Source organism: Sus scrofa, chromosome 14, assembly GCF_054392235.1.
Source record: "Sus scrofa isolate SSC_HxYL_T2T_F1_AM1 chromosome 14, Sscrofa_HxYL_maternal_Yorkshire_Landrace_v2.0, whole genome shotgun sequence".
Lineage (NCBI taxonomy): Eukaryota > Metazoa > Chordata > Mammalia > Artiodactyla > Suidae > Sus > Sus scrofa.
Window position 1 is genome coordinate 53,986,504 of NC_139396.1, and position 13,682 is coordinate 54,000,185.

Sequence of the window (13,682 nt, forward strand, 5' to 3'; positions counted from 1 at the left end):
CAACCTACACCACAGCTCACGGCAACGCCGGATCGTTAACCCACTGAGCAAGGGCAGGGACCGAACCCAAAACCTCATGGTTCCTAGTCGGATTCGTTAACCACTGCGCCACGACGGGAACTCCAAAATTGCTATTTTATAGCCACTCGATTGTATTTCAAGGCTTAAGCATAAGCCATCTACATGAGAGTTATTTCAAAGAGAATTTCAATTTTTCACATGAATACAACTACAAATAATTTTCAGCAAATAAAACTCAAGGTTAATAACTGTGGCAAATTTTCATAAATAGGAAGATCCCAAGATCTTCAGGTTAAGGATATGGCGTTGCCACAGCTATGGCGTAGGTCACAACTGCAGTGTTAGTTCAATCCTGGCCCACGAAGCTCGACAGGCCTCAAGTGCGACCCCCAAAAGTAATGAATAAAAATAAACAGCCCAGATCTGTAACAATCTAAACCATTAAAAATAACAAAACTGGGAGCTCCCACTGTGGCACAATGAGATGGACGGAGTCTTGGGAGCTGCTGGGAAATCCAGCAGAGGGATCCACTGTTGCCGCCAGCTGCAGCTTAGGCTGTGACTGTGATTCTGATCTGATCCCTGGCCCCAGAGCTCCATATGCCATGGGGCAACTAAAAATGACCAAAAAAACCCAAAAATCAAAACCAGAGTTCCCTTGTGGTGCAGCAGGTTAAGGATCCGGTGTTGTCACTATAGCAGCTTGCGTCACTGCCATAGTTTGGGTTCAACAACCCATCCCAGGAACTTCCACACACCAGACACAGCCAAAAAAAGGTAAAAAAAAAAAGACTTAACACTTAAGTATAAGATTTCACACTATATTTGAAAAAAAAATAAAGACTTAGACCTTCTACTTTACTGAGCCAAACTCAAGGGTACAAAAGACAGACTGAAGGACAAGGACTGTCTGTGGTTGTGTATTAAAATACACAGCATGGGAGTTCCCGTCGTGGCGCAGTGGTTAACGAATCCGACTAGGAACCATGAGGTTGTGGGTTCGGTCCCTGCCCTTGCTCAGTGGGTTAACGATCCGGCGTTGCCGTGAGCTGTGGTGTAGGTTGCAGACGCGGCTCGGATCTTGCGTTGCTGTGGCTCTGGCGTAGGCTGGTGGCTACAGCTCCGATTCGACCCCTAGCCTGGGAACCTCCATATGCCGCAGGAGCGGCCCAAGAAATAGCAACAACAACAACAACAAAAAAAGACAAAAAAAAAAAAAAACAAAAACAAAAAAAAAAAAAAAAAAAAAAAGGAGTTCCCGTCGTGGCGCAGTGGTTAACGAATCCGACTAGGAACCATGAGATTGCGGGTTCGGTCCCTGCCCTTGCTCAGTGGGTTAACGATCCGGCGTTGTCGTGAGCTGTGGTGTAGGTTGCAGACGCGGCTCGGATCCCGTGTTGCTGTGGCTCTGGTGTAGGCTGGTGGCTACAGCACTGATTCGACCCCTAGCCTGGGAACCTCCATATGCCGAGGGAGCGGCCCAAAGAAATAGCAAAAAAAAGACAAAAAGACAAAAAAAAAAAAAAAAAAAAAAAAAAAAAAAAAAAAAAATACACAGCATGGAAGCTCCCACTGTGGCTCAGTGGGTTAAGAACCCGACATAGTCCCTGTAAAGATGTAGATTCAATCGCTGGCCTTGCTCGGTGGGTTAAGGATCCAGTGTTGCTGTGGCTGTGGCATAGGCCTGCAGCTGCAGCTCTGATGTGACCCCTAGCCTCAGGACCTCCATATGCTGCATGTGCAGCCTTGAAAGGAAAAAAGAAAACAATACAATAAAACATACAACATGATCTTGTTTATACCTATATCTGCATTTATTTAAAAGAGGGATGTAACATAATTCTACAAATATGTTGCTTTGGGCAAGTTCCCTCTACTTTTTTTTTTTTTATGGCCACACTCTCGGCATATGGAGGTTCCCAGGGGTCGAATCGGAACTGTGGCTGCCGGCCTACAACACAGCCACAGCAACGTAGGATCTGAGCCCTGTCTGCAGCCTATACCACAGTTCAAGGCAGATCCTTAACCCACTGAACAAGGTCAGGGATTGAACCTGAATCCTTGTGGATGCCAGTCAGATTCGTTAACCGCTGGGCCACGCTGGGAACTCTCCCTCTACTCTCAAAGCTTAGGGTTTTTTTCCTTCTACTTTAAGGTAAGATTTTCTGTCTAAAATTCTACAATTTTAGGGGAAAAATAAATATTTTAAAATATATACTTCTGAATCCAAAACAATATGTACCATATGACTCCATTTTGTTTAACATATATGTGTTTCTAAAAAGTCTGAAAAAAGGTACACCAAAGTTTTCTATCTCGAAGAAAAGACTGTAGTTGGTTTTTTTTGGTCTTTTTTAGGGCCATACCTACAGCATTTGGAACTTCCCAGGCTAGGAGTCCAATCTGAGCTGCAGCTGCCAGCCACAGCCATGCTTGATCATTAACCCACCAAAGGTAGACCAGGGATTGAACACGCATCCTCCTCATGGATACTAGCTGGTTTGCCACCGGCTGAACCAAATGGGAACTTCTGGTAGATTTTAATTTATTTTATTTTAGTCTTTTCTAGGGCCACTCCTGCAGCATATGGAGGTTCCCATGCTAGGAGTCTAATTGGAGCTGTAGCTGCTGGCCTACACCAGAGCCACAGCAATGCAGGAATCAAGCCACGTCTTCGATATACACCACAGGTCACGGCAACACCGGATCCTTAATCCACTGAGCAAGGCCAGGGATTGAACCCAAAACCTCATGGTTCCTAGTCGGATTCATTAACCACTGCCCCACGAGGGGAACTCCTAGATTTTAATTTTAAAGGAGTTTGTTTTTTAATTCTCTGCACTCATCTAAAATAAGTACTTAAAACTTACTGTTTTTCAACTTATGAGACAATTGTCAGATATAAACGAGGTAATAATTGCATAAAAACCTTTCTCAGCTTATTAATTTTAAGAATCTGGACACTGACTTAAGTATCTCTTATCTCTTAACACTATAAGCAGTGTGGACACATTCTATATATGTCCATACAGCCCAAAGCACTAAATTCCATATTTATGGACATACATGAAACTTTTTTTTTCTTTTTAAGGCTGCACCTGCAGCACATGGAAGTTTCCAGGCTAGCGGTCAAACGTTAGCTGCAGCTGCCAGGCACAGCCACAGCCACGCCAGATCCATAACTTAAGCAGCAGCTTGTGACAACACTGGATCCTTAACCCACTGAGTGAGGCCAGGGATCAAACCCACATCCTCAGGAACACTATGTTCGGTTATTAACCTGCTGAGCCACAACAGGAAATCTTATATGAAACTATTTTTGAGTAGAAAAGTATACTTTAAGGATATCAAAAAACACATTAAGATGTAGGCCAAACTATTTCCAGTCATAAGTAATGTTAGCAGAGATTAAGGGTCAAAAGTACCTATATTTCAAATTCTGGATTTATTTGGGGGGGTGCACCCATGGCATGTGAAGTTCCTGGGCCAGGAATCAAACCCATCCCACAGCAGCAACAACATCGGATCCTTAATCCCCTGCACCACAACAGAATTACTTTTAATAACTCTTGCTAAAAAAGACCACTGTAGGAGTTCCCTTTGTGGCTTAGTGGTTAACAAACCCAACTAGGATCCATGAGGATGCGGGTTCCATCACTAGCCTGGCTCAGTGGGTTAAGGATCTGGCATTGCTGTGAGCGGTAGTGTGGGTCAAAGACACAGCTTGGATCTGGCATTGCTGTGGCTGTGGCTGGCAGGTGTAGCTCTGATTGGACCCCTACCCTGGGAACTTTCATATGCCATGGGTGCAGCCCTAAAAAGCAAAGCAGGAGGAAAAAAAAAAAAAAAAAAAAAAAAAAAAGACCACTGTATGGACCTCTTAAAATCGTGTTATGATAACAGTCATAGATGACCCAATATGCTTTAAAAAAAAAAAAAAAAAAGCCACTACTTTCAATTAAAAAAACACAGACACAGGTAGGCCTAATAAACTATATCTTCGTTTAGATTATCACAATCATTTGAAGTGGATACTAAGACAAGGTTTTGTTCAAGCTTAAATCTTTAAAACAATACCAAAAATACTATCTAGCCAAAACAGATAATTACAATTCTAGGGAAAAAATAACCTTAAAAAAATTTAAAGTCCTTTTGAAGGTTTAAAAATACTGTAGTGGTGAAAATAAGTTCTAATACAGCTGTAGCTATTTACAAAAAGAAAAAAAATCAAATCCTCCTTTAAGTTGAAACATATGGCTATTAAATAGCTATGATATGAGTTAACATCCCCTGTGTAAGAGTATAACTGTCTAATTAGAGAAATACAAGTTTACATTTAACCAAAAAAGGAACACTATGACTGATACCATGAAATGTGCTGACTTTTCAGAATGCAAAATCTTCAAGCAACTATAGGCTTACTTTTAACTGTTAAAGATAAGCAATCTGTTATAGGTTTACCTTAACTGTATTTTCTCTAGGTACTTGGAATGAAAAATTAACTGATTAGGTAAAGTAAAAAAGCCCAAGAGAAAACCAAAAATGTGGAGTTCCCTGGTGGCTCCATGGAACTTCTGCATGCCACAAGCGTGGGAAAGAAAGGAAAAGAAAGGAAGAAAGGAAGGAAGACAGACAGACAAAACCAAAAATGTACCTATTTTAACAGCCATCTACATTTTACCTCCAATGACCTAAATGTCAATAATTTTTTGGCCCAATTTCAAATTTGATTATCAATATCCACATTAACAGAATGAATTAACAAAGGATAGAGTTTAAATAAATTACACATGGGGCCAAATGATTAATTAGATAAAAAGCAAATGGCTAACTACCTCACCTTTAAAGCTTTGCTCAAATGTTACCTCAATGAGACCTCCCAAACCCATTTAAAACTACAACCCATTCCCTTCCCCCACACTCCCATATCATGCCCTTATTCTGCTCTCCTCTAATCCTATAGCTTTTATCTAATATATGCAGTTTGCTAATTTAATGTCTCTTGTTTACCGTCTGGTTCATCATATTGGAATGAAACAAAAAAAGGGCAACTATCTTTTCTTTTATTTACTGATAAAGTCCCAAGAATCTACACCTCCCTTCTACATAGATTTTCAATAAACTTAAGTGTTGAATGAATATAGATCTTTTTAGGCTCTTCTGTAAGATATTTAATTTAGAGACAAACACCTCACCAATACATAAATGGAAACATGATGAACAACAATTACACTGAGCTGCAGCATAATTTCTAAGTTGTGATGCCTTAAGAGAAAGAAGCAGTAAAAGTACTAAGCTGAAAATTATTAAAAAAGTTTTTTTCACACTTTATCCTGTATCCAAAGAAATTCTAAGACTATATTATTTAGGGAGCTCCCATCGTGGCTAAATGGTTAATGAATCCAACTAGGAACCATGAGGTTGCGGGTTCGATCCCTGGCCTTGCCCAGTAGGTTAAGGATCCGGCATTGCCGTGAGCTGTGATGTAGGTTTGCAGACGTGGCTGGGATCCCGCCTTGCTGTGGCTCTGGCGTAGGCTGGTGGCTACAGCTCTGATTAGACCCCTAGCCTGGGAACCTCCATATGCCACGGGAGAGGCCCCAGAAATTGCAAAAAGAAAAAAAAAAAAAAAAAGACTATATTATTTAGGATCTTGAATATGGTAATAGGATTGTAAACCTACTATACACACACACACACTTTTTTTTAAACAGGGAAGGTAATGTGCAGCAGGAAGAGATATAGCTAACCAGTGATAATTCTCAATAGTGCTGTGAAATTACCAAAAAAGTTACCAAAAAATCATATGATCATAAGCTAGCAGCTAGTAAAAAATACTTTTAGATGAATGAGGAAGATTAACCAAACAAAAAAAGTTTAAAAAAGTTCCTCAGAACTGTCATTCCTCTACTTACTCTGCAGAAGTATCAGCACAATAGATATAACATTAGTATTAACAGTTACAGTTTTCAAACAACCCACACACACATAATTTCATTAAATCTTCAGAGAAATCAAATTCAAAGACAAACAAGTAACTAACAAAAGCACTTAATTATGTACACACTTCACAGTAAATGCAACTGTTTACCTGAAAAATCCCCCAAAGTGTCTGACAATCTACAAAGAAACTATTCTGTAAGAGCTACCTTCTGGGCTTTGGAAACAAACACAAATCTTCTGAAGAGTATAAGAGCTAGCAAGTCATAAAAACTTGAAGCCCTTTGACCTACTAAAGCCTCTCCTGGGAACTTTCTCTAAGGAAATAGACTGAAGCAAAACGCTAGTAGTATAAAAACGTTTACTGTACCATTATCTATAACAGCGAAAATGTGAAAACCCAAATCCCCACAACAGAATGGTTAAGCAGAAACCCAGAAAGAAAATTTACGATACAGTGTTCCAAGAAAAAAGCTGAACACAAAATAGCATACACAATCACTATAACTACATAAAAATGAAAAACACAGATGTCTAGACTTTTAAGAATATCCTGTTGACTCTAAACATGTCAAACCCAATGGTGCATTTTCTTCCTTCACCTTTGGTCCCAGAAAAGTATTTTAACTGTTGATACACAAAAACATTAAGGCAAGAAACTCCAAAAATTATCACTGATATACAAGGAACCCAATAAGTGATTCAAAATTGAAAGGAATTCTCCAAGTACATTATCTAAAGAGATGTACAAGAACAAAATTCACACAATATAAACCCCATCAATACATTTAGCAAAACTTCATTTATCAAAAAGAGTAAGGTCTATAATTTATGCCTCAGGTAAAATAACTTAAAGCAAGCAAGAATCTAAATTAACCTTAAATGTTTGTGTGAAGTCTCAAGGAACAGGAAAAAAATCTGTGGTACTAAGACATCCCAAATATTTTTGATCAAACCACTCTGAAAATCTCATTTTAACCTTTAATTATTTGAACAAGTTGAATATATGTGCCAGATTCTATCTGATCCCAAGAAGAAAAACAGTGCTTCCTTTTCTATAAAAATTGTATTTAAATTTTTTTTTTTTTTTTAACTACAGATGCCACTGAGAAAGGAAAACAGGTTTCAGAATCCTACATGGACAAAGCTGGGAAAATAAGCACTTCATTTGAACTAGTTTTGTTAGGCAGCATTTGTAGATGCTTCAAAGGAGAAACTGTAGGACTGGGAGGAAGGCTGGAAGTAAGAAAAAACCCAATGTTCCCAATTGCCCCCCACAATGAAGGCAGAATTCCTTAAACAATCAGCTCCAGTTCATCTAGACGGATAACTTCTACTAAAAATGAAGTCTTTGAAAATGACTGTTAAAAAGACTTGATTTCAAAAAGAAAACTCTGCATGATAAAAATCCCCCTATCTCACCTTCTAAAGCCCAGGAAATCTATTTAAGGAGGACCCTCACATAAGGTGCCATCCAACCCGGCCTAAGAGAGGCATGGCAATGCCAGCAACATGGATGGGCTCTGCGCACAGGGGAAATGGACTTGCGTGCCCTTGGTGAGCTCTGGCGGCACTCCCCAAGTTAAGGACACTGGCCACAATGGAATGGAGTCTATTGACATTTGCTGCCCCACCGGAACACTAAGCATTTTCTTGGTTCGTGAAATACGAACTGACAACCACCCCGCCCCCCACCACCACATACCCACAACTGGCCTTCCCTTCCCGCACACACACCCTCCAGAGCCAGACCCGGTTAGCTGAGACAACACTGAGCCCCCAGTCTCTACCATAAACCTGGGTCATGGGGGAAAGTCGGGGGAGACAACAAAGTAAACACCCGCATTTCTGCCTTCCAGAACCCCACCGTGTCCCCAACTGCAATCCCTCTCCTCTTGAAATTTCGAAAATTGGGGCAAGGGTTGGGAAAAAATACACAGCGTGCCCGCTCCCCGCCGCCACCACCACCTCTCCTCCAGGTCCCCAATCCGGCCTGAGCTTCTGGCGCACGCCTGGGTCCGGCCCTCGCCCACCAGTATTAAAAGGCGCCTTCTCCTCAGCAGCCTCGGAACAGCAATGCGGATCTGCCACCACCCGCGCCAGCGAGGCCTTGCGGGGGTAGGAGGGAGGCCGGGAGCGGGCCGGGCACTCCCCAGCCCCTCCTCAGGTGGGGGAAGGCGGAACGCTGCAGGAGACTGCACAGAGCCCAAGGATTCCAGAGGAGTTCTGGAGCCCCCGCCGCCGCCTTTAGACTTAAACCGGCAAGGGTGCGGGGGGTGTCACTGCCCACCCACCTCAACCTGCTCCTTCGATCTCTCTCTGGGCAGGAAGGGAGGTGGGTAAACAGACTGGACAGACCCTAATGATTCCAGATGAGCCTGTGGCTGCCCCTTTAACAGGCGGGGCGGGGGGGGGGGCGCTGCCCTAACTTTCCCCCCTCCCTCGTTATTCCCCAATGAGGGAGTTGGCAAGTTTCGGAAGACAGAAATCTAAACCTTAAGACCTTTCCACGCTAATATTTAAGCTGGAGGTGGGGGCACTGCCCAAGCATCCCCCCCGCATGGGTGGGGAGGAGGCTTAAACAAGGTGAACATGGGTTGACAATTGCTGAGACCTGTGAACCCCTCCCAAACACTTAAATGGAGAGAGCGAGGCTGCCCAGTCCTTCCATCTTGACCGTTTGGGGGAGGGGGTGGGGAGGGTGCGGGAGGCAGGACACTGACTGACATTCCCAGAGGGGTCTCCCCGGCGCCCCCCCACCCAACCCTCCAGGATCTAGACAGGAGCCCCACCCCCCACTGCGGGCCCCCAGCCCACCCCGCCCCCCTCAAGCCCGGCCGGTCACGGGGCGGGGACGGCGGTGAGAGCCGCGGGGGAGGGGACGCGAGGCCCAGGCTGGTCCAGGCCCTAAGCGGAGGGGACTGGGGCGCGACACCCACCTGCCCAGGCCCGGCCGCCCGCCGCCTGCGCTAGCCGCCGCCACCGTAGAGGAGGAGGAAGCCGCGGCTGAGGACGACGAGACTGAGGACGAGGTCGGCGACGGCGCGGCTGCAGGCGACGTGAGAAGGCCGCCGCTGCCGCCAGGCTTGCGGGCATTGGCGGCCGTGGGCTGCTGCTGCTGCTGTTGTTGCTGCTGGGGCTTCAGCGACATGGTGAGGGGCCCATACACCGGCCCGCACGCCGGGCGGGGACAGCCGGGAGCCGGGCGCGCCGAGGAGACGCCGGAGCGCGGCGGGGACGCGCGGGCGCCGAGCGAGGAGGCGCTGGTTGGCGCGGCCGGGGGGGCGCCCGGGCGAGCGAGGGGGAGAAGGAGGACGACGAAGGGGCGGGGAGGCCCGCCGAAACCGAGGAGCCGCCGGGAGCCGGGCCGGGCCGCGCCGCCGCCGTTGCCGTTGCTACCAAAACAGTCTGAGGCGGAGGGAGGTGAGCGCTGCCCGGAGGGAGGGGGGCCGGGGCCGGGCGGGGGAGGGGCGGCGGAGGGATACGGTCTTGGAGCCCCGCCGCTGCCGCCCCGCCCGCCCCGCCGCGCCGGCCGCGGGAGCGAGCGCCTCCCGGGCCACCTGGCCGCGGCGAAGCGACGAGGCTCGATGGCCGCTGCGGGGCCCCGAGGAGCTGCGGCCGCCGAGCGCATCGGGGGCCGGGCACACAGAGGTGCCGCGTGGCGATGCCGGGTGGGCGCGGAGGTGCGGGATGGGGACTCTTTACCGGAAGTCGGAAGGGTCGGACGGAAGCAGAACGTGAGGCGGCCCCGGGGCCGGGAGGGACACGTGAGGAGCGGGCGCTGCGCTGGGCCGCTTTCGCGGGGGTCGGGCGAGGGCCCGGCTGCCGGCCCTGCCCGGGTCCGCCCTTCTCGAGGCGGGTCTGCCCTTCGGAGAGGGCGTGTCTGTCTTCCCCTGCAGGGCCGGCCTAATCTCCGAAGTGTTCTGCATTCTCAGACTGTTGGGAGAATGCGTGTTTGCCCCCACCTGATGCAACCTCGAGTGACCTGCGAGTGTCTTCAGGACGGAGACTGTGTCTTGCTACATATAAAGCACCTAGAACACAAGCATCCCATGGTTTTTTTGTATCTCCGGCACCTGGCACACAGTAGGTTTTCGCTGTGACAGCTGGGTGTCAAAGACAGGCTCTCCTGTCTTTCCTTGCCTAGACCATCAGAATTGGAACCCTGGATCGACTTCCCGCGGCCACGTACATCTGGTTAGCCTTTCCCCACTTTTTCAACCCCAGCAACACTGCAACCATAAAACTCTTTGGGGTATCTGATCTTCATCTGAAGCCATTTGCTCTCACTTGAACTTTTTTCTCATTCATGAGACTCAAAAGGAAATGTGATTGGTAGACCTATGGATAATGGGGTCTCTTTGAGTGGAGACAGTACGGGCCTCACAAGAATATGCAAACTTTAAACCTTCGCCCCTTTAGAAGTTTTACTTTAACTTAGCTTAGTGGCCAGCATAGTGCGTGGTTTTTTGGTTTTGCTTTTTGTTTTTAATGTATTGACGTTAAACTAGAAGCAAGTAGATAATTTTGCTCTTTTTGTGTGAAGAATCTAGGTTTTTTTTTTTTTTAAGCGAAATTACTAAAGGGAATAACAAAATTTACCTCAATCTCCCAAAATTTTCAGATAAAGGCAAAGACGTAGAAAAACTTGGAAAATGATTAAGCCATGAGCCTCCAGTAGCCAAATTGAAATTAGTCTCCTACATAGTCTGGGCAAAAATGATTACTATATTCTGCAAACACTTGAAAAGTGGGATATCAGATTTATCTTCCATCTGAGGTTAAAAGGAGTTTGAGGGGGGGAAAGAGTAGCATTCTTTTAAGCCAACAGTTGCACAACCCTTTAAAAATTAACCCAAAGAAAACTAAGACTAAAAACCAGATGAGGGGGAAAAAAAAAATAGAAGGACCATAATAGAAATACAATCAACTTTCTCCGGCTTAATGATTTGACACCCATATCTGGGACCAAGTTCCCAGAATTCAATGTTAGGACCAAATTCCAGAGAGATGAGAGAAAAAAAAGTAAATGGACTAAGAAGGCCTGAAGCTGACATAGCTGAACTTGATTTCATTTGCAGTGAGAAAGCTCATTTTCACCTGTTATTACTGAAAATATATCTTAGGGAGTTCCTGTCGTGGTACATTGGAAACAAATCCAACTAGGAACCATGAGGTTGCAAGTTCGATCCCTGGCCTCCCCCAGTGGGTTAAGGATCCAGCATTGCTGTAAGCTGTGGTGTAGGTCAGTTGCCGTTGTTGTGGCGTATGCCGGCTTCTATAGCTCCAATTGTACCCCTATCCTGGGAACCTCCATATGCCTCGGTGTGACCCTAAAAAGCAAAAAAAAAAAAAAAAAAGAATATATTTTAACAGTTTAGTTGAGATGAAATTCACCCATTTTGTATACGATTCAATGAGCCTCAGTAAATTTACAGGGTTGTGCAACCATCACTAATTTCAGAACATTTCTATCACCCTAAAAAGATCCTTTATATCCATTTGCAGTTATTCCTGGTTGCCATCCTCAGCCCCAACAGCCACTCAATCTGCTTTCTGTTTCAGTGGATTTATCGATTGTTTACATTTCATATAAATGGAATTTTACAATGTGTTCTTTGCCTTCTTTCACTTTGCATAATGTTTTTGAGGTTTATCTATGTCATAGCATGGATCTGTGTTTCATTCCTTGTTATTACTGAGTAGTAGTCCATTGTGTGGATATACAGTTGGCCCTCCATATCGATGGAATCTGTGCATCCTTGGATTCAACCAACCACAGATGGAATCTTTTTTTTCAACTTTTTCAGGCCACTCCTATGTTATACGGAAGTTCCCAGACTAAGAGTCAAATCAGGAAGTTCCCATTGTAGTGCAGTGGTTAAGGAAACTGACTAGGAACCGTGAGGTTGTGGGTTCCATCCCTGGCCTCGTTCAGTGGTTAAGGATCCAGCATTGCCATGAGCTGTGGTGTAGGTCGCAGAAGCAGCTCAGATCCCACGTTGCTGTGGCTCTGGCATAGGCCGGTGGCTGCAGCTCCAATTAGACCCCTAGCCTGGGAACCTCCATATGCCATAGGAGTGGCCCTAGAAAAGGCAAAAAGACAAAAAAAAAAAAAAAAGTCAAATTGGAGTTGCACCTGCTGGCCTATATCACAGCCACAGCAACACCAGATCTGAGACCCATCTGCTTCCTGCACCACACCTCACAGCAGTGCCGGATCCTTAACCCACTGAGGGGGGCCAGGGCTTGAACCCACATCCTCATGGATACTAGTAAGATTCTTTGGTTTTTTGGGTTTTTTTTTTTTTTTTTTCCGCTTTTTGGGGCTGCACTCACAGCATATGGAGGTTCCCAGACTAAGGGTCTAATCAGAGCTACAGCTGGCGGCCACAGCCACAGCCACATCAATGCCAGATCTGGAGCCATGTCTTTGATCTACATCACAGCTAATGGCAATGCCGGATCCTTAACCCACTGAGGGAGCCCAGGGATTGAACCCAAAACCTCATGGTTCCTAGTCAGATTCGTTTCCACTGAGCCACGACGAGAACTGCAATACTGGTAAGATTCTTAACCTACTGAGCCACAATGGGAATTCCAGATCAAAAATTTTTTTAATTCCTGAAAGTTCCTAAAAGCAAAACTTGAATTGGCCAAGATCTGGCATCTATTTACGTAGTATTTACATTGTATTTATTTTTTTTACACAGTATTTACATTGTATTAGGTATTATAAGTAATCTAGGGGCAATTTAAAGTATACAGGAGATGGGAGTTCCCTTTCTGGCTCAGCAGAAATGAATCCAACTAGGAACCATGAGGTTGCGAGTTTGATCCCTGGCCTCACCCAGTGGGTTAAGGATCCAGGTGACAGTCATGGCTTGGATCCTGCATTGCTGTGGCTGTGGCATAGGCCAGCAGCTGTAGCTCTCATTCCACCCCTAGCCTGGAACCTCCCTATGCCACAGGAGCCGCCCTAAAAAGCAAAAAATAAAATAAAAATAAAGTATACAGGAGAATGTTTGTAGGTTATGTGAAAATACTACATCATTTTGTTATTTATTAATTTATTTGATAGCTGCACCTGTGGCATATGGAAGTTCCCAGGCTAGGGGACGAATCAGAGCTGCAGCTGCCAGCCTACACCATAGGCACAGCAATGTCAGATCTGAGCCACATCTGGGACTTATACTGAAGGTTGTGGCAACACTGGATCCTTAACCCACTGAGCCAGACCAGGGATCCAACCCTCATCCTCAGAGATACAAAATGAGCTTCTAACCTGCTGAGCCACAACAGGAACTCCTATACCATGTTATATAAGGGACTTGAGCATCTTCATATTTTAGTATCCATGGGGCTCCTAAAACCAATCCCCTGAGGATACTGAGATGACTATACCACATTTTTCATATCTATTCACAAATATGAATTTTAATTGTTTCAGGGTTTTGGCTATTACGAATAATGCTGCTATGAACATTTCATGGACATATGTTTTCATTTCTCTTGAGTAGATACCTAGTAATGGAATATTGGGTGATATGATAAATTTAACTTTAACTCTTTTTTTTTTTGCTTTTTAGGGCTGCACCACAGCATATGGAGGTTCCCGGGCTTGTCAAATCAGAGCTGCAGCTGCAGGCCTACACCACAGCCACACAGGATCCAAGCTGTGTTGGTGACCTACACCACAGCTCACGGCAGTGCTGGATCCT

The 13,682-nt window shown here is 45.4% G+C and overlaps 1 protein-coding gene across 50 annotated transcripts in view; it reads right to left on the reverse strand.

Annotated features, from left to right (window-relative positions):
• ATXN2 (ataxin 2) overlaps window positions 1-9,811 on the reverse strand; it is a 115,208-nt gene extending 105,397 nt beyond the window's left edge. For 49 of the 50 annotated variants that reach the window (XM_084996085.1, XM_084996083.1, XM_084996084.1 and 46 more), the window contains exon 1: window positions 8,901-9,811. In XM_084996085.1, the coding sequence (XP_084852211.1) occupies window positions 8,901-9,592 (692 nt within the window). In that variant the 5' untranslated portion in view covers window positions 9,593-9,811. The remainder of the gene's footprint in view (window positions 1-8,900) is intronic. The other variant, XM_084996086.1, reaches the window with a different exon arrangement.
• Between the last annotated feature and the right edge of the window lie 3,871 nt (window positions 9,812-13,682).